At 38.4% G+C, this 19,406-nt stretch overlaps 5 protein-coding genes across 5 annotated transcripts; 4 read left to right on the top strand and 1 right to left on the bottom strand.

The window, feature by feature from the left end:
• The first annotated feature begins 1,779 nt into the window (after positions 1–1,779).
• On the top strand, positions 1,780–2,646 carry LOC109184576 (uncharacterized mitochondrial protein AtMg00810-like). Its single transcript, XM_019334591.1, has one exon. The coding sequence runs from the start codon at positions 1,780–1,782 to the stop codon at positions 2,644–2,646; it is 867 nt and encodes a 288-aa protein (XP_019190136.1).
• Positions 2,647–7,224: 4,578 nt separating this feature from the next.
• Positions 7,225–8,451, top strand: LOC109184575. Its single transcript, XM_019334590.1, has one exon. It carries the CDS (start codon positions 7,225–7,227, stop codon positions 8,449–8,451), a length of 1,227 nt encoding a protein of 408 aa, XP_019190135.1.
• On the top strand, positions 8,448–9,992 carry LOC109184574. The gene has a single exon (XM_019334588.1). It carries the CDS (start codon positions 8,448–8,450, stop codon positions 9,990–9,992), a length of 1,545 nt encoding a protein of 514 aa, XP_019190133.1.
• Positions 9,993–10,116: 124 nt separating this feature from the next.
• On the top strand, positions 10,117–11,748 carry LOC109184573. Its single transcript, XM_019334587.1, has one exon. It carries the CDS (start codon positions 10,117–10,119, stop codon positions 11,746–11,748), a length of 1,632 nt encoding a protein of 543 aa, XP_019190132.1.
• Positions 11,749–16,933: 5,185 nt separating this feature from the next.
• Positions 16,934–18,687, bottom strand: LOC109184577. Its single transcript, XM_019334594.1, has 5 exons — positions 18,441–18,687; positions 17,930–18,012; positions 17,703–17,787; positions 17,350–17,489; positions 16,934–17,260 (listed from the first exon to the last, which is right to left on the bottom strand). The coding sequence occupies exons 1-5, from the start codon at positions 18,538–18,540 to the stop codon at positions 17,138–17,140; spliced, it is 531 nt and encodes a 176-aa protein (XP_019190139.1). The 5' UTR covers positions 18,541–18,687; the 3' UTR covers positions 16,934–17,137.
• Between the last annotated feature and the right edge of the window lie 719 nt (positions 18,688–19,406).

Below are 19,406 nucleotides of genomic sequence, written 5' to 3'. Positions count from 1 at the left end.
AGGACCAATCGAGGGAACTGATTGGAACGGGTGTTAGACTGGATGGACTTTACTACTTCAAGGGAATCGATTCAGTGCAACATCCTACAGTAAATGGTGTGACAAGTTCAGTCAATCTTTGGCATCAACGAATGGATCATCCATCTGAAAAAGTGGTAAAACTACTTTCGTATGTTGGCACTGCTGTGGGAAGTTTTAATAAAGCTTGTGAGGTTTGTTTTCGTGCTAAGCAACCTAGAGATAAGTTTCCTTTGAGTAGTAACAGAGCATCTCGAATATTTGAGAAAATACATTGTGATTTGTGGGGTCCTTACCAACATCAATCCTCTTGTGGTGCACGTTATTTCTTGACTATAATAGATGATTATTCGCGAGCAGTTTGGATTTATTTGATGATGGATAAAACTGAGGTTTTTAAAATGTTCTTGTGTTTTGTGGCTATGATTGATAGACAATTCTCTAAATCAATCAAAGTCGTTCAGAGTGACAACGGTACTGAATTCAATTGCTTGTGTGATTTTTTTTCTGATACTGGAATTCTATTTCAAACTTCCTGTGTGGGAACTCCTCAACAAAATGGTAGGGTTGAGCGGAAACATAAACATATTCTCAATGTAGCGAGAGCTTTGAGATTCCAAGCCAATTTGCCAATTTATTTTTGGGGAGAATGTGTTCTTGCGGCCACACATCTTATAAATTGGACACCAACGCCGTTGCTTGGTAACAAAACTCCTTATGAAATTCTTTTTGGTAGTCCTCTATCTTACAACACAATTCGTGTTTTTGGGTGTCTTTGCTTTGCCCACAATCAAAAAGCAAAAGGAGATAAATTTGCTAGCAAGAGTCGAAAGTGCATCTTTGTGGGATATCCATTTGGGAAAAAGGGTTGGAAGCTGTTTGATCTCGACACCAAAGAATTTTTTGTTTCCCGCGATGTGAAATTTTTTGAGGATGTTTTTCCATTTCCCCTCACAGATACGACTACCAATCCTCATGAAGAATTTGTTCACGAAGATTTTTCTGTAATTGTTGAAGAAGCCGAGCCCAGCTCCACAAACGAGCCAAACCCTCAACTTGAGCCAAGCTCCACACCCGAGCCAACCTCTCAACCGGAGTCAAACTCCATACCCGAATTCAGCTCACAACCTGAACAACACACTAGTACTCTTTCTCCAAATAACCAGGATCCGAATGTTGAGATGGGTCGGGGTATGAGAAATAAAGTTCCTCCAGTGTGGTTGCGCGACTATGTTATTAATTCTACTGTTGCTAAAAGTCCATCCTCCGTCACACCGTCTCCACAGTCACCCTCAGGTACTCCCTATCCTTTAGCACATTATATAAATTGTGACAATTTTTCTCTACCATACAGAACTTTTCTCGCAGCAATTCTTTCTGAAAAAGAACCAAAATCTTTTAAGGAGGCAATGACACATACCGGTTGGAAAGAATCTATGACAAATGAAATCCGGGTCCTCGAAGACAATCAAACTTGGACTCTTGAACATCTCCCACCTGGGAAAAAGGCTCTTGGGAGTCATTGGGTGTATCGAATCAAATATAACTCAAATGGGTCGATTGAAAGACTCAAATCAAGATTAGTGGCTCTTGGTAATCATCAGGAAGAAGGCATCGATTACACAGAAACTTTTGCTCCTGTTGCCAAAATGACAACTGTTCGTGCACTTCTTGCCATTGCAGCATCTAAAAATTGGGAACTACATCAGATGGATGTGCACAATGCTTTTTTTGCACGGTAATCTCGATGAAGAGGTGTATATGAAGCTTCCCCCGGGCTTTGAGGCATCCGATCCTAAATTAGTGTGTCGATTGCGCAAGTCCTTGTATGGATTAAAGCAGACACCGAGGTGCTGGTTTGCAAAACTTGTTACGGCCTTGAAAGGGTATGGTTTCTTACAATCCTATTCCGACTACTCTTTATTCACCTTTACTCGGGGTGGAATTCAGATAAATGTACTTGTTTATGTCGATGATCTCATCATTTCTGGGAATGATTCTGCTGCTCTTAAGACATTTAAGGCTTATCTCAGTGATTGTTTTCATATGAAAGATCTCGGCACTCTAAAGTACTTTCTGGGTATTGAGGTTGCTCGTAGCGCTTCTGTACTATTTTTGTGTCAAAGGAAATATACTCTTGATATTATTTCTAAAGCAGGATTGTTGGGGGCCAAACCGGTTAGTGTTCCTATTAAGCAAAACCACAAACTCGGCCTAGCTAGTGGCCCAATTTTCTCTAATCCTGCAGCTTATTGGGGTTTAGTTGGAAGACTTATCTACTTAGCCGTAACTCGACCAGATCTCGCATACTCTGTTCATGTGTTGTCTCAATCCATGCAAGAACCACATGATAAGCACTGGGAGGCAGCTTTGAGAGTTGTCCGTTATTTGAAAGGTACACCAGATCAAGGGATTCTCCTACGAGCAGACACTGATCTAACGCTACAGGGATGGTGTGATTCGGATTGGGCCGCGTGTCCTATTACTCGGCGATCGCTTACGGGTTGGTTGATTTTTCTCGGCCATTCTCCAATCTCGTGGAAAACAAAGAAACAAACTACTGTTTCTCGTTCTTCTGCAGAAGCAGAATACAGGTCCATGGTAGCCGTTACTTGTGAACTCAAATGATTAAAGGGCTTGTTGTTAAGTCTGGGGGTTCATCATCCCAAAACCATAAAGTTATTTTGTGACAATCAGTCAGCCCTTCATATTGCAAAGAATCCAGTCTTTCATGAACGCACAAAACACATTGAAGTGGATTGTCATTTTGTTCACGATGCAATTAAAGATGGTTTGATCTTCCCTTCCTACATTCCTACCAATTCGCAATTAGCTGACATCTTCACAAAGGCTCTTGGGCAAAGGCAATTTGAATTTCTTCTTCGCAAGTTGGGCATTTCAGATCCGCATGCTCCAACTTGAGAGGGGGGGGGGGGGGTGTTGAGATATTTGATGATATTAATCATCTATATTAATAGTCATGTGTCTCTTGGATTTTCCATATGTCTCTTGGGTTTCCCATGTATCTCTTGGGTTTTCCATGTGTCTCTTTGTTTTCTCATTTGTATTTATTTTTCATCATCTTGTTAGCACTATATATACAAGTGCTTGTATTGAAGTTGACACAAGACTCAATATATTAGTTTTTCCTCTTCTTCTTGTTTATTTGTATTCTACAAGGTTCAATATGAATAATCCAGTGCTAAAGTTTGAGCGTTTATTAATTTCACATTATAATTATATGAATGTGTGCCATCAGACAGAATTGGTTCATTGTTATGAACCCACAAAATTTCGTATGAATGTAAGCTTTTGAGAAAGCAATTCCATTTTAGGTAAGCAAAAACTTGCAATACAATAATCAAGTTATTGGCAAAGATTTGCCTTAAAACAAGTTAGATAAAGGCGGAAATTTGTGGTTGCAAAAGAAAAGAAAAACATATATTTCTTATTTAGAAATGTATTCTAACCTTGATTTTGGAGCAAATAGTTGTTGGTTTGTTGCTAAAGAAATTTCCTTCTCTATTTCTTTCTTATTTCATGAGTTGTATTCCTGTAACTTTTTCTGCTGTCTGATATTTAGAGATTATGGTTTTCTTTTGCTACTATTGAGAAAGGAAAACTTGGAAATGTAGCAATGGGTTTAGGAATTTCGAATTTTTATGAGCAAAATTCATGCCAAATTTCTTTTTGTATTATGTTTTCTTATCATATTACCACTTTATTTGACTGTTGAAAAGTTTACATATGGTAGTGCTCCTAAATGAAATATCAGTGAAATCTTATTGAGCTTTTCCCTAAGAACAATTTCTTGGATTTTTCTCCTTATTTCCCTGTTGGGGCATAAAAAGTTCCATATATCTATATTCGCTTTATTGATTATTTATGACATGATTGAACACGGTGGAACTTGCTATCTTAGTGCTTAATTATTTGTGAATTTTAGATGTATAGGGCCTTTACATACCATCAAAGCATTATACTAAATGACATTTTGTAAAGATTCAGAATTTGAGAGACCTGGCGGGTGGAGAATATCCACCACCCGCCAGTTAGACGGAAGCAAGATATGTGAGAACCAAAGAACAATAGAATATATTATATTGAAAGAGTACAATAGATTGTCTCTCTTTCTCTCTCTTCTGTACTTCTATGGACATCTATATATACTAAACTAGATACTAAATTAGTCTAGGAAACTACTAATAAGAATAGGAAAGTAAGACAACTTTCCTAATATTCAACACTTGAGATTTATTTTTGGTTGTAAATATTCGTTTCCTTTTCTTTCCTGATCTTTTGGTATTTATTTCTTTATCTTTGTATTTTTCCTTTTCTGTCATTAGCTTTCTTGGAGCAGAGGACAACCCTCTTCGTGTTCTGTGATTTCTTTCCTTAACACCCCCCCCCCCCCCCCCCCCCCCCCCCCCTCAAGTTGGAGCATGTAACAGAGAAACGCCCAACTTGGGAATAAGAGACTTTTGATTGAAGGCACCAAGGGTAAAGATCAACACGAACACCATCACAGCAACATAAGCACCCTAGGATGGATGGCTTCAAAAGAGATTGCGCTATGTCTGACCCTTCCTTGGGAATGAAGACGAAGGCACCAAGAATGGAGCATCGTGACATCGTCGTCATTGTTGCTAGCGTCCCTCTTGTCAGCGTCGACGACCTCCGTGTCTAAATCTCTAAGACTGCCTAATCTATAGAGATTCCAAATATTATATTTATATTCCATAACATTACAAATATATCACATGAGCCATAGGACTTCACATCTAGAGTCATAACCTTCGAGATCAACACCCATGTCTCGAACCACTTGATCAATCTTCAAACCACGTTGTGCCAAATCAGTCCACCGTTCAATCTGTTGCACTAACTAAGCTTCCACGAAGCCAAAAACAGGCCAAACACCACAGCGCACCTGCCACTCACACCCCACACTGTTATCAACACTGCCTAACACCATAGTGTTCCTGCCTCTCACACCACAAACCATCATTAGCGCTGCCCAACACAGTGTTTTCCTGTTTTCCTGGTGCACACAATTGGTTCATCCCGAACCAATTCTTCTTCAACTATCGGCCTCCCATAACTGCCGTGGCATATGCCAGGTCCGCATCCCTCCTAGCATCCGTGCTGCCCATCACTGCAGCACCCTGTCAATTGGTTCATCCCGAACCAATTCTTCTTCAACCATCGGCCTCCCATAACTGCCGTGGCATATGCTAGGTCCGCATCCCTCCTAGCATCCGTGCTGCCCATCACTGCAGCACCCTGGACTGATTGACATTGAACAAGCTACAACAACTCAACTCATACCAAAATATGAGACTAATCCTATGGACCCACAATAATTAACCAAACAACACAATCCACAAGATATAATATATTTGTTAATGTCTTAATTTCCTACATAAGTACATCGACCCAATCAAATTAAAGGTCAACCAAACTAAAAAATTCTAGTACGTTTCTGAGCATCCAAAGCTCCAACAATATAATATAATGGTGTGCTCAATTGTAGCGACGCCGGCCGGGATCGGAATTTCCAAGCAGAAAAGGAATATATAGGCTCTGATACCATGTTAAAATTCAGAATTTGAGAGACCTGGCGGGTGGAGAATATCCACCACCCGCCAGTAAGGCGGAAGCAAGATATGTGATAACCAAAAAACAAGATAATAGATTATATTGAAAGAATACAATAGATTGTCTCTCTTTCTCTCTCTTCTGTACTTCTATGGACCTCTATATATACTAAACTAGATACTAAATTAGTCTAGGAAACTCCTAATAAGAATAGGAAAGTAAGACAACTTTCCTAATATTCAACACTTGTGATTTATTTTTGGTTGTAAATATTCGTTTCCTTTTCTTTCCTGATCTTTTGATATTTATTTCTTTATCTTTGTATTTTTCCTTTTCTGTCATTAGCTTTCTTGGAGCAGAGGACAACCCTCTTCGTGTTCTGTGATTTCTTTCCTTAACACCCCCTCCTCAAGTTGGAGCATGTAACAGAGAAACGCCCAACTTGGGAATAAGAGACTTTTGATTGAAGGCACCAAGGGTAAAGATCAACACGAACACCATCACAGCAACATAAGCACCCTAGGATGGATGGCTTCAAAAGAGATTGCGCTATGTCTGACCCTTCCTTGGGAATGAAAACGAAGGCACCAAGAATGGAGCATCGTGACATCGTCGTCATTGTTGCTAGCGTCCCTCTTGTCAGCATCGACGACCTCCGTGTCTAAATCTCTAAGACTGCCTAATCTATAGAGATTCCAAATATTATATTTATATTCCATAACATTACAAATATATCACATGAGCCATAGGACTTCACATCTAGAGTCATAACCTTCGAGATCAACACCCATGTCTCGAACCACTTGATCAATCTTCAAACCACGTTGTGCCAAATCAGTCCATCGTTCAATCTGTTGCACTAACTAAGCTTCCACAAAGCCAAAAACAGGCCAAACACCACAGCGCACCTGCCATTTTGATGATGGTTTGCCAGTTATCAGGATAAAAATGAAGAAAAAGAGGTAGTTCTTCTTTATTGAGCATCTCATTTTACTTGTTATTTTTTTAAAATTTTTTTTTATGAGGGTTCTCTTTTACTGATAAATTGATATCACAGGAGGAACCTAGTGAAAGCCTATTAGATTGTGATAAAGATTAAGTTGAAAGTTTAGAGGAAGAATGTGTTAGAGGTGATGATGAAGAAAGTGAAGATGGCTCTTTTATCCTAGATGGATATCTGTCCGAGGATGAGTTCTGTCAAGTTGATGTTTGAGCTTGTTTTTTATGGAAGTTTTGCTTATTATGGAAGTTTTTCTTATCTTACTACTATACGTAGTTATATTAAAAAAACTCATTATTTAAAATGTCTATGTAGGGCAATAGAATATCGTGACACCTTGACGCATTGAAAAAATGTCGAAGCTTCAATAATGCTGTAATCAATATTGCAAATCCATAAAATAAAAAATTTTCAAAATAGCTACCGTTATGTTGCAACATTCATCGATCCTGTAAGTAAAATACTTATTATACATTCTTTAAATATATTAGAACTAATATAAATATACAATCCATTTCAATAGGTGGTGAGTAATACAGCATAAAAGCAGAATGCTCCGCATTTAGTGCTTTTCCCTTGAGATCTCCATCGCCATCGCGCCACCCACCATGACGGCACCTTCGGGGGCCGCCGCGCCCCCTCCCCGCACTTTTGCGGACCTTCTATCATCATCTTCTGCATCGCCTCCTCTTCTCAGACCACCGGAGAGTTTTAAAGGAATGCGGGCGGTCTCCTTTTCAGATGAGGACGTCCGTAGCTTCTCACACAAATTTCGGTTTGCACTGATCGGGAAATTTGCGAAAAGTCGACCCCCAATGGCAGAGATCAGAAAGGCCTTCGATCTAATAGGATTCGGGGGCGCATTCTCGCTGGGACTTTTGGACCAACGCCACATTTTGATGAACTTCGATCATGAGGCAGACTTCCAAAGGTGTTGGCTCCGGAAGTCATGGTTGATAAAGGGAGCCATCATGCACGTTTTTAAATGGACGCCAGATTTCATGACCGAATTTGAGTCGCCCATTGTGCCGGTTTGGATCGCCTTTGAGGGGTTGCCGGCGCACCTGCAGGACAAGCGAGCCATTTTCTCAATAGCAAACCTTATTGGTTCACATCTGAAGGTTGATAGTTCCACTTTGCTGCATAATCGACCCTCGGTGGCTAGGGTCTGCGTGGAATTGGATGTTAGCACCGATCTCACGCACCATATTTGGATAAACAATGGATCATTTGGAGGATTCACGCAGAAAGTCACTTATGAATTCGTTCCTCCCTATTGCAAGGAATGTCGTAAATTCGGCCATACTGTCACAGATTTTAGAGCAAAGACGGATAACAAAAGGCAGGAGGTGAGAAACGAACCTGGGGTAGACAATCAGCACCCAAGGCCGCTAATTGTTCCGCCACGGAAAAGATGGCGTCCAGCTGCCAACACCATCCAAGAGCCACCGCCAAGCCCGACAGGCCGACAACCGGAATCAGAAAACTCAACAACACCGCTAATCATCCCAGATATCAATCCTTCTCTGGGCATTAATATTATTGACGATCAGGGGGTTGGACACACCTCCCAGACGGAGTCCATTCCAGGTCATTTATCGGATGGTGACGAGTTACAACACGCTCGGCCTTTTTCAAAATCCCTCCTTGAGTCCTGGAAAGAAGCCAGCAAAGCCTTTGCTTCAAAACTCGGGACGAAGCAGGACAATTTCGTAGTTGTTACCAAGAAGAAGAGCAGGCCACGGAAGGATTATTCATCTCAGGTCCCGGCAGTCACCACCCGCCTAGCAGCGGGAAAAATCACCAGAGTTTCTTTCTCACATCGTTTGAAATGAATATGCTCAGTTGGAATGTCAGGGGCCTTCTCTCCTCACGGACTAGGCTCAAACGACTTCTCCGGCGTGAGCGCATTCGCTTTGCTTTAATAATTGAGCCCATGCTCACTTCAGACAGGTTATCTTCTCTGAATCAGGAACTTGGCTTCTCTAACGGATATGCATCCTTGGAAACAAAAATTTGGCTTTTTTGGTCTACTGACTTTGAGCTTGACATTATGGCCGATACTGATCAGTTTGTCTGTAGCCGTGTCCTTTACAAACCCTGGCAGTTCTCTTTCATTTATGTGGCAGTATATGGGAAGTATTCTAGGGCGGAGAGGACAAGTCTTTGGCAGCAACTATCATCTTTGCTAGAGAGCTCTGCGCCTTTTATTCTAGGAGGTGATTTTAATGTGATCTCCAGTATATCTGAGTACAGGGGCGATGCACTGCCAGACAAAAATAACATTGGGGATTTTTCCAGCTTCATCCATGATAATAATTTGCTTGATTTGCCTGTAACGGGGAGTCTGTACACCTGGCATGGGAGGCGAACCACGGGTGCAGTCTGGAAAAGGCTCGACCGTTTTCTCTTGAACTCCCATTGTCGCGATTCTTTTACTGAGGTGCAAATTCAAGTGCTCGCTCGAACGACCTCGGACCATGCTCCGCTAGTGTTTACTGCTACAAATAACAGTATGTCTTGCCCGAAACAATTTAGATTTCAGCGCATGTGGCTATCACATCCAGATTTTAAGTTGGTTGTTCGCCAAAATTGGTCTTTGCCGGCTGATGGTGGCGGCATGAGGGCCCTTGCATACAAACTGAAGCGTCTAAAAATAGCTTTGAAAGTGTGGAATAAAGAAATATTTGGAAATGTTTTTGACCGTGTGAAGGTTTTAGAGGCCGGGGTGGCAGCGGCTAAACACACTTACGCTAGCAATCCATCTGAGGAGTCGCGAGCTTCGCTCCATGCTCTCCAAGCTGATTTGCTTATGGCACTTAAACAAGAGGAGTGTTTTTGGAGGCAAAAGGCAAGGATCAAGTGGTTGCGAGAGGGCGACGCTAACACTCGATACTTCCACGCAGTGGTTAAGGATAGACATCGCCGCCAAAGAATATCCAGTGTGAAAAATTCAGGTCTTTTACTTACCACCCAGGAAGACATACAGCAGGAGGCAGTAAATTTCTATACGACCCTCTTTTCGGCCGAGGACTGTCCGGGGTCATCCGCCCTTGTGGACTGCCTCTCTTCGGGGTTGACTGATCGCGAAGCACAATCTCTCCTAGCGCCTCTCTCCCGCGAAGAGGTAAAAGAAGCGGTTTGGAAACTGGACCCGGACAGCGCAGCGGGACCGGATGGTTTTTCAGGTGTTTTTTACAGAGACTGTTGGGACCTGGTTCACGAAGATGTTTTTTGGGCAGTGCAGGATTTTTTTGTTGGTGTCCCGATTCCCCGAGCAATGGCAAGTGCACAAATAGTCCTAATCCCGAAGAAGTCAAATCCAGACTCCTTTGCTGATTACAGGCCCTATTTGCCTGTGCACTTTCATCAGTAAAGTTTTCACAAGGGTAATCTCTTCTAGTTTGGCTATCGTCCTTCCGAATTTGATTTACAAGGAGCAAGCGGGTTTTGTGCAAGGCCGCAATATTCAGGATAACATCTTATTGTCCGTGGAATTAATGCAATATCTTGACAAGAAATGCTGGGGTTTAAATGTTGTTGTTAAGTTGGATATGATGAAGGCTTTCGACAGGGTATCCTGGCCTTTTTTGCAAGCTGTCTTATTTAAACTGGGCTTCCCGGCAATGTTTGTGAATGTGGTGATGCGTAATCTGGAAGCAACGAAGCTATCAGTTTTGGTTAATGGGGTGAGTTGTGGATTCTTTCAGCCGACTAGAGGCGTCAAGCAAGGCGACCCGCTATCTCCTCTCTTATTTATTCTGGCCTCGGAGGCTCTATCGCGCTCCCTAATTTTAAAGATGGGAGTAGGGTCGTTGTCTCCTTATGCCACGCACCTAGACTGCCCCGTAATAACCCACCTTGCTTTTGCCGACGACATAGTCATTTTTGTCAATGGCTCATCGGCCTCCCTAAAGGCCCTTGCAGATGTTCTTGATCTTTATCAGCAAGGATCAGGACAAAAAATTAATTTCCATAAGAGCTTTTTTGTTACTTCCAGGAGATGCCCAACTGCTAGGGGCAGTAATATGTCGAGAATTTTGGGAATGCAACAATCCTCGTTGCCGTTCCGATATCTTGGTGTCAGCCTTTTTAAAGGAAGGAATCGGCCTCTCTATTATCAGCATCTCTTTGAAAAGGTCGACACGCGTCTCCAGAGCTGGCAGAGAAAGCTGTTATCGCCGGGAGGCCAGCTAATTTTGATTCGTCATATTTTGTCTTCAATCCCGTTGTTTACTATTGCGTCGGTTCTCTTGCCTAGACAGACAGAACGCTCTCTTGAAACAAAATTTGCAAATTTCTTCTGGGGAGTGGACAATGGTAAGCCAAAGCAGCACTGGGCTTCCTGGAGGAAGCTATGTTATCCCGAAGATGAGGGGGGCCTAGGAATTCGTTCAATCGACACAATCCAGAAGGCTGCCTCCGCGAAGCTGTTGTTCAATTTGCTTCGAGGGGGGTCTTTGTGGTGTGATTTTCTAGAGTCCTTGTACCTTAATCGTCCTAGTTTGGCTCCCTCACTCACTTGGAAGAGGATGCAGCAGGCACATGACTTTGTGGATATTAACGTTGTTTACAAAGGTGATTTGGTGGTCTGGTCGCTGGCTCCTTATGGTGATTTTACTACTGCATCGGCATATGAAGCCCTCAGGCCGAAGGCAGGCAGAAGCTTATCGGCGCGCTGCATTTGGGGAGATGGGGTGCCCTCAGAAATCTCAATCTTCATGTGGCGGCTCCTACGCCAATTTTTGCCTTTCCCAGATGTCATTCAAAATTTTGGTGTTTGCCTTCCTTCCATCTGTCCTCTTTGTTCAAATGCCTCAGCGGATCTTAGTCACTGTTTGCTCGCCTGCCCAGTTGCCCAGCAGGTTTGGAGACACTTTCGCAATCTTTTTGGTTTGGGAAATCCTACTGCTGATTCAATAAGAGTTGAATGTCATTCTTGGTGGCTGTTTGCGGTTTCGGGATCGGCGACGGCTTGGTGCGCAAACTTAATACCGAGCCTTGCACTATGGACCTTATGGTGTTCTTACAACCAGGGCCTTCATGATGGCCGAGCTCCACCTGCAGTAGAAATCGTTAGGCGTGTTAAACGCGACTTGCTGGCTATCTCCACCACCCGTAAGCTTAAGTGATCAAGTTTGAGCGACGATCCTCTTCTGGCGATGGGTCTGGTGGCGCATTTTACGCCTCCGCCGAGACTTCTTTCGATATGGGTTAAATGGTTGACCCCGCCTGCCGGCCGATTAAAGCTTAACACTGATGCGGCTTTCACGACGGATCTTATGCCGGTGGGGCGTGCTTACGGGACTCTTGGGGCATTCTTCAAATTAGCTTATGCTTCCGCCTTGATGCTGCCTCGGCTTTGGAAGCTGAGACTGTCTCGCTGCGTTTAGCTTTGCAATGGTGTGAGGCGTTTGCTAAATACCCGTTCATGGTTGAAGTGGACTCGCTGGCCCTCGCCCCTTTAGTGTTGGGGGAGCAAACAAGGATTCCATGGAGGATAAAAGACGAGATTCTTTCTATTCGATCTAGCCTTGCTACTTGGGGCTCCACGATAGGACATGTCTATCGGGAAGCCAACCAGGTGGCAGATGCTTTAGCGACAGCTGGTTTGAGTTTTCCATCTTCCAGAATTTTTTATGACACTAGTTCTTTGCCCGAAAAGGCCAGGTTAGCAGTTTTGTATGATCAAAGGGGCTTTGCCTCTCATCGGGCTGTTCGCCGGCAATAAAGTCTGTTTTCGTTTTAAAAAAAAAAAATACAATCCATTTCAATTTATAGACTCAACCTGTTTGGATAAAGGGCAAAATTAGCAACTTTGACACAAAAACACTTGGTATATAAGATTTAGCCACTGTTTATAAAATGTTTATGCATAAACTAACAAACTATTTAACTAATTGCATTGGGGTGAAAACACAACAGTGGGTACTCCAAAGTTAGTATCAATTCAATAAACAAATTTAACAAAAAACACATACACACACACAAAATAAGTATGTGTCAATTTAGTACCTTAACTATACAATTTTTGTCAATTTTTGTCACTCCGGCCAAATTTTGCCAAAATACATAATCCTTCGTTTAGTCTATAATTTAAGGGGCAAAATCATTTTTTGATCCTTTCTCCTAATTTTGAAAATGTGGTTCAACGAGAATTGACCAGCTTCGACGTAGCTATGAAAGATGATGATTGACTACGCCGGAAGCCATGGAAAATCGTCTTGTTTTTTGTGAGGTTGGTTTAGTAGTGTACAGTTTTTTGGAATGCTAGTTGTGTCGCCTTTGAGGAGCACGACGACGATTTTGCCTACTAAACCAACCTCACAAAAATTGAGGAGCATGAGTGACCGAAATTGATAAAAATTGTATAGTTAAGATTTTAAATTGATACTTTTAAAAGTTAGGGATTGAAATTAACACGACCCCTATAATCGTATGATCAAAATTGAAATTTCTTTATAACATTTGTTATGAATTCATAAAAATTTTACATTTTAGCTAAAGAGATTTACTCGTGTCAGTTGAAATGGTTTCACACAAGATATTTATTTATTTATTTTATAAATATTTGTACGATGTTCTTTGCAATTCATGTTCTTATTTTCTTATCAAACCGGCACTAGATGTTTGTAACAAACGATTGCAAATACTTAGTACCGATCATGCACGTTCTCAGATCACCATTAATATCATATCGCGAATCATTAATTGAAATATCCAACAAAACTTACGTCATTCAGTAAACTCATAACATTATTATTCAAAATACTATTTAATTTAGGATTGAATAATATAATCTTGATAGAACATATAGAATAATAAAGTCGATTTTTTTACAACTAATTTATTTTATTGTATTACTGACTATATTATTTTTGTATCGCGAATCATTTGCATTTAGAGTACAGTGTGTATTACATATTTACATGTTGAATTTATTGTAACAACTTACATGAAATAAAATGAGGTTTTAATCGTTTTCTGGACGATCTTTATTGAGTAATTCACAATTAGGGGTGACCACGGTTCCGGTTCCGATTCCGTGGATGGCGAAATCGGAACCGGAACCTTAAAGTAAGGCTCCGATTCCGATCCGGTTCAGAACCGGCGGTTCCGGTTGGAACCACCTGTTCTAATCAAAATTATAAAAAAAAAAATTAAAAAAACACTATAATATTTATTTTTTTTTCGGTTTGGAACCGGAACCGCCGGTTCCGGTTCCAAGATTTCACAAACCTTAACCGGAACCTATAAGGTTCCGGTTAAGAATCGAAACCGTACGAACGGTTCCGGTCTGCACAGTCACGGTTCCGGTTCGAACCGAACCATCGTCATCTCTATTCACAATTCCAATATGTTCTGCAATTAATTAAAATACTTGGTAATTGCTCATTCATGGGAACAGACTACTCAAGATAATCTTTTAGTGTCACATTAATGCAATCTTCTGCTCTTCTTTCTGCCTCCCTTGCAATATCTTCAACTGGGCAACTGGTGGGCTTGCATTCTTTGCTACCACTACTCATTATGAAATTTCCGACCACCTGAAAGTGATCTTAAATCAAGTCGAAAGCCTTGTTTTGACCACTTTTGATATGCAGAAAATCTTTAATTTGTTGCTATTTCTAACCACTTTTTGATTTCAACTTGATTTAAGATCACTTTTAGGTGGTCGGAAATTCCATAATTTCCAGTAGTGCGCTACTATAGCAACATATTTATAACTCATTATTGATTATTTCTAATCCACAAATTTCTAATTCAGTGTGTCCTTTAATTTTGAGATGTCAAATTCTTTGCATGAAAGTTTGTGTTTATATATGTGGGCCGGGTATGTATGTTGAAGGGAAGTTCTATTTACACCACCCATTTTGCTATTTACACCCCCCCTATTTAATAGGTGTAATAGCTTTATAGGGGGTGCAAATAAAAAAGTGCTTTTTGCACCACCTCATTAAATGTAGTCAAACATTAATCTTTATTTTTTATTTTTTATTTAATAATCAATCTCTTATTATTATTATTATTATTATTATTATTATTATTATTATTAGTGACCAATTTATTATTATTAATTACACATCATAAATGAGGTTTGACCAAGTGGTGCAAATAGCAAAATGAACCCCTATTTAGCTATTTACACCACCTATTAATTATTAAAAGTTTCCACCTTTTTATAACTTCAAAATACTTTATACCTACTTTTGGTCAAAGGGTGGTGCAAATAGCAACACCCATGTTGAATTCAATTAATCAAGTAATTAATAATTAATATAAATGTTGTTGCTATTAATTAGTGGTATTTAATAAACAATTCAAAGACCTCATTATTAATTATATATCTGATCTATTCTTGATTTGGCCCTGTCAACTGAGCTATTAAATCACAGTGATTTACATTCTCCCAATTACTTTTTTAGGCTGTGGTGTGGGGCCCTTAGGATTAATGATTCAACCTTTTGGGAGAAAAAAAAAAAAAAAGAAACATAAGTTTTATTGTTGTTATTTTACGGATGACAGATGAAGAAACAACTTTAAATTTGGGTAGGACAGTAGATTTACATTTACTATCATAAATGTTTTTTCAACATCCACTTTACATTAAATATATATATATATATATATATATATATATATATATATATATATATATATATATACACGCACACAAAAAATGTAGTTTCAACTTAATACTTGGTGAAAACACATGGTAAAGAAGATTAAGTAAAGCTTGTTCTTATAGCAAAGATAAGTAATTAATACAAATATATATTAAAGATTAGATAAATATGTTCACACCATATGTTTAATTAGTACCAATACTCAAATATATATAAATAACGTAACATTCATAATTCAAATGACATTTCATGTCCACTTCTTCTTAATTTTGATGCTATAGTCTGAGCAATTTTTTCTTTCAGTCGATTGGTTAATAATTTCCACTGCCGATCGATCATAAAATCAATTAGCGAATACTTAAGGATAAGTCTACAAAGTGTGATACTATTGCAATGAATTGGAAGAAAGAAGAAAAGCTAGGAAGATTCTCTTGATCTATTCTTTTGCACTCTTTGTTGCTTGTGAACTCTTTTATACTATTGTAATGAATTCTATACATAGTTCTCAGATTCTTTAATATATTTATATTTGAATTTTATAACTTGTGTTGTAATTGTGTTTTCTATTGTCGATGCTAGTATTGTAGTATCTATATGGCTTGAACTCACAATCTTCCAAATGGAAGTCTAACCCGGATACCATTGGACCACATAATCCTGGTGTCGATGCTAGTAGTTAATTGGTCATAATTACTCATTTCATAGCTATCTTTATGTTTTAACGGGAGTTAGGGTATATAATTAAGAGCACCCACAATTGCACTTAACTATTGCACCTTGGGAGATGATATATTTGTTAAGGAGTTAACTCTTGATTTTTGCACAACGGGAGATGACTCTTAGTTGAGAATTTATTATGATTACTTGTTCTTACACATTAGGTGTTTATATCACGGGAGTGAATATTCACTTGCATTGTATTGTTTTAGGTTGGAGATTACGGGAGTAACTCTTCTCCTTGTTTGTATTCTCATATTTGTTTAAACCCAGATTTAAATGAAACCTTGAATAAAATATACAACTTTTATATGTTGCCAATATGAATTGCGGTGGAATTATTATTATAAATTTTAATAGCAAATGAAATGAGAAATAGCTACCATACTAGAATATGTCATAAAATAGTGGAGGCACAATTATATATTGAGGTAATACCCAAAATCGTCCTCGACTATAGTGGTTTTTCTCAATTTCGTCCTAAACGACTTTGGTGACCTAATATCGTCCCAGACTTTTGTGTTTCGCTCAATTTAGTCATCCATTTGTTATTCCGTCAAATTGGTGTTAAATTAAGGGACAATTCAGTAATGTCAATATTGATCTCTCTTTACTTTCAACTTGTGAAGTGCGAAATTCCTCTTTCTTGTACGAATTACACCCATATTTACTCTCGGACCTGCAAATCAAATTTTATATTCGCAGTTTTAGGAGTAATTCTGGAGTAATTCGTAAAACAAAAAGGGATTTCGCAGTTCACATGTCTATAAGTAAAGAGATGCCAATATTAAAATTACTGAATTGTCTATTTATTTAACACCAAATGGACAGAATAACAAATGAGGGACTAAATTGAGCAAAAATACAAAAATCTGGGACTAAATTGAGCGAAACACAAAAGTCTGGGACGATATTAGGTCACCAAAGTCGTTTAGGACGAAATTGAGAAAAACCACTATAGTCGAGGACGATTTTGGGTATTAACTCATTATATATTAGCCTAACATAGATATATCAACTATAACATTTGTAATTAATAATAAATACATAATAATTAGATGGCCAGCCCATCCCTACTGCAATTTTGGAAATTAACAAAGAGAGAGGGGATGGCCGAATCAATTATTCCATTCTTTAACGGAAAGCAGTGTCCATCATAATTCAAATAACATTTCGATCATGTCCACTTCTTCTTAATTACGATGCTATAGTCTGAGCAATTTTTTCCTTCAGTGGATTGATCAATAATTTGCACTGCCGATCGATCATAGAACCAATCAGCGAATACCTGAGGATAAGTCTACAAAGTATGATAGATCAATATGCATGCATATATGATGAAATTATAATTTTATTTTAATACACTAAAACATATTAGCAAATGAGTACCTTGTTTCCATATATACGTAGCGGCAGTGCAGCAATCCAAGAGAACACCGTGATATCGTGGGTGATGCAGTTTGTTACCCAAATTCCTCGAAAGGAGGGATCACTCATTGGTAACGCATGAATTAATCCCAATCTTAGAGCTGAAATGGGCCAGTTAAACAATTATTTATAAATTAATTGTGCAATATAATCAAGTCTTTAATGTGTACATATTTACAGTAGGGTGGGATTTGTATGCATTACTACTTTCAAACAATGAATTTATATAAATAAAATAATTCAAAAAAAATTAAATGAATACTAAAATTCAAACGAAATATATTTTTGTTCTTTAAATCCTTAAATTCACTAACCTTCAATTATTGAAGCCATTTCAGCCAAAGTGCAGTTTTTGCCCAGAAGGCAAGTCACATGGACAGGTGACAAATTGTAGCTAATCTAAAATATATGAAAATAAGGTGAATTAGTAAGCTAATGATTTCAAAATATAATAAGCAACCAACAAAATAGATAAGACATAAATATATAAGTGACAAACAAAATAAATATTTTTGTTAGGGAATAGGCCGGATTATAGTACCTCAAAGAAAATTAACCAATTATCAACACCCTCTCCTTCACCCTCGTCAAAGAAGTAGGCAGAAGGGCTCCCATCCAAGCACACTAAATTATTCATATTCAAATATATTATAATCTTAACTGCTAGACCACCAAGATCGATCAGGTAAACTTCTATTCTTTTGAACTTAATTGGTTCTCATGTATGTATCTCTTTCTTAGCTTTTTACATGCAAATAAATATAATGTTTAATTTCATTATATTATCTTTTTTCCCTTAGATTTTTCCTCTTCATTCTACTTTGTTTATAATTTGTAGGATGGAATTATCATGTAAATCCTTGTTGTTTTGGGTGATGCAACTGATGATTTGGTTAAGCTTAGCTTTAGCTTGCTTAGATGTCTATCCTCCTCCAAAAATTTCCAGAACTCTTCTCTCAACCGCTAATGGAGCTAGTAAAAATTTTCATTTCTCTTATTTCTCCAACTATGTATGGTAGGATCGGAAAAATAAGAGAAATGAAAATTTTTACTAGTTCCATTAGCGGTTGAGAGAAGAGTTCTAGAAATTTTTGGAGGAGGATAGACATCTGAACAAGCTAAAGCTAAGCTCAACCAAATCATCAGTTGCATCACCCAAAACAACAAGGATTTACATGATAATTCTATCCTACAAATTATAGACAAAGTAGAATGAAGAGCAAAAATCTAAGGGAAAAAAGATAATATAACGAAATTAAACATTATATTTATTTGCATGTAAAAAGCTAAGAAAGAGATACATGAGAACCAATTAAGTTCAAAAGAATAGAATTTTACCTGATCGTTTGAGTACTATACGTGATTGAAGAAATTAATCTAATACTTCAAGGACTCGAACTATATGTGATTGAAGAAATTAATCTAATAATTCAAGGACAAGCAAAGAGAGAGATCAGAGAGAGAGACGTTGCTGGATGAGTATGAAAATTAAAGATGAGAGGATTATTTGAGATATATTTATAGAGAATGAAAGATGGAATGTTGATGCATGGTAGGTAGCATAACCTAACAATTCGAGGACAATAATGTGGATGGATGATAACAATAAATATAATGTTTAGACCGTCAATCCCTATCTTAGGTTAGCCTTTAAATTATTATTATTATTATTATTATTATTATTATTATTATTATTATTATTATTATTATTATTATTATTATTATTATTATTATTACTATTATTACTATTATTACTATTATTACTATTATTACTATTATTATTATTATTATTATTATTATTATTATTATTATTATTATCATCATCATCATCATCATCTAAGAAACTATTTTCAATCCCAAACTTTACGTTGTTATTTCAAGGGTCATGATCCCGAACAATTTTAAGGCTTTTTACCTATCTGATTCAACCATTAAAAGGGTGTATGATAGGATGGAATTGTATTTTCATTCCTACCAAATTCCGTGAAATTTACAATTTCATTGTTTGGTTGGAGACA

Source organism: Ipomoea nil, unplaced genomic scaffold, assembly GCF_001879475.1.
Source record: "Ipomoea nil cultivar Tokyo-kokei standard unplaced genomic scaffold, Asagao_1.1 scaffold1264, whole genome shotgun sequence".
Taxonomy (NCBI): Eukaryota; Viridiplantae; Streptophyta; class Magnoliopsida; order Solanales; family Convolvulaceae; genus Ipomoea; species Ipomoea nil.
This window is presented reverse-complemented; position numbering and strand designations above follow the sequence as displayed.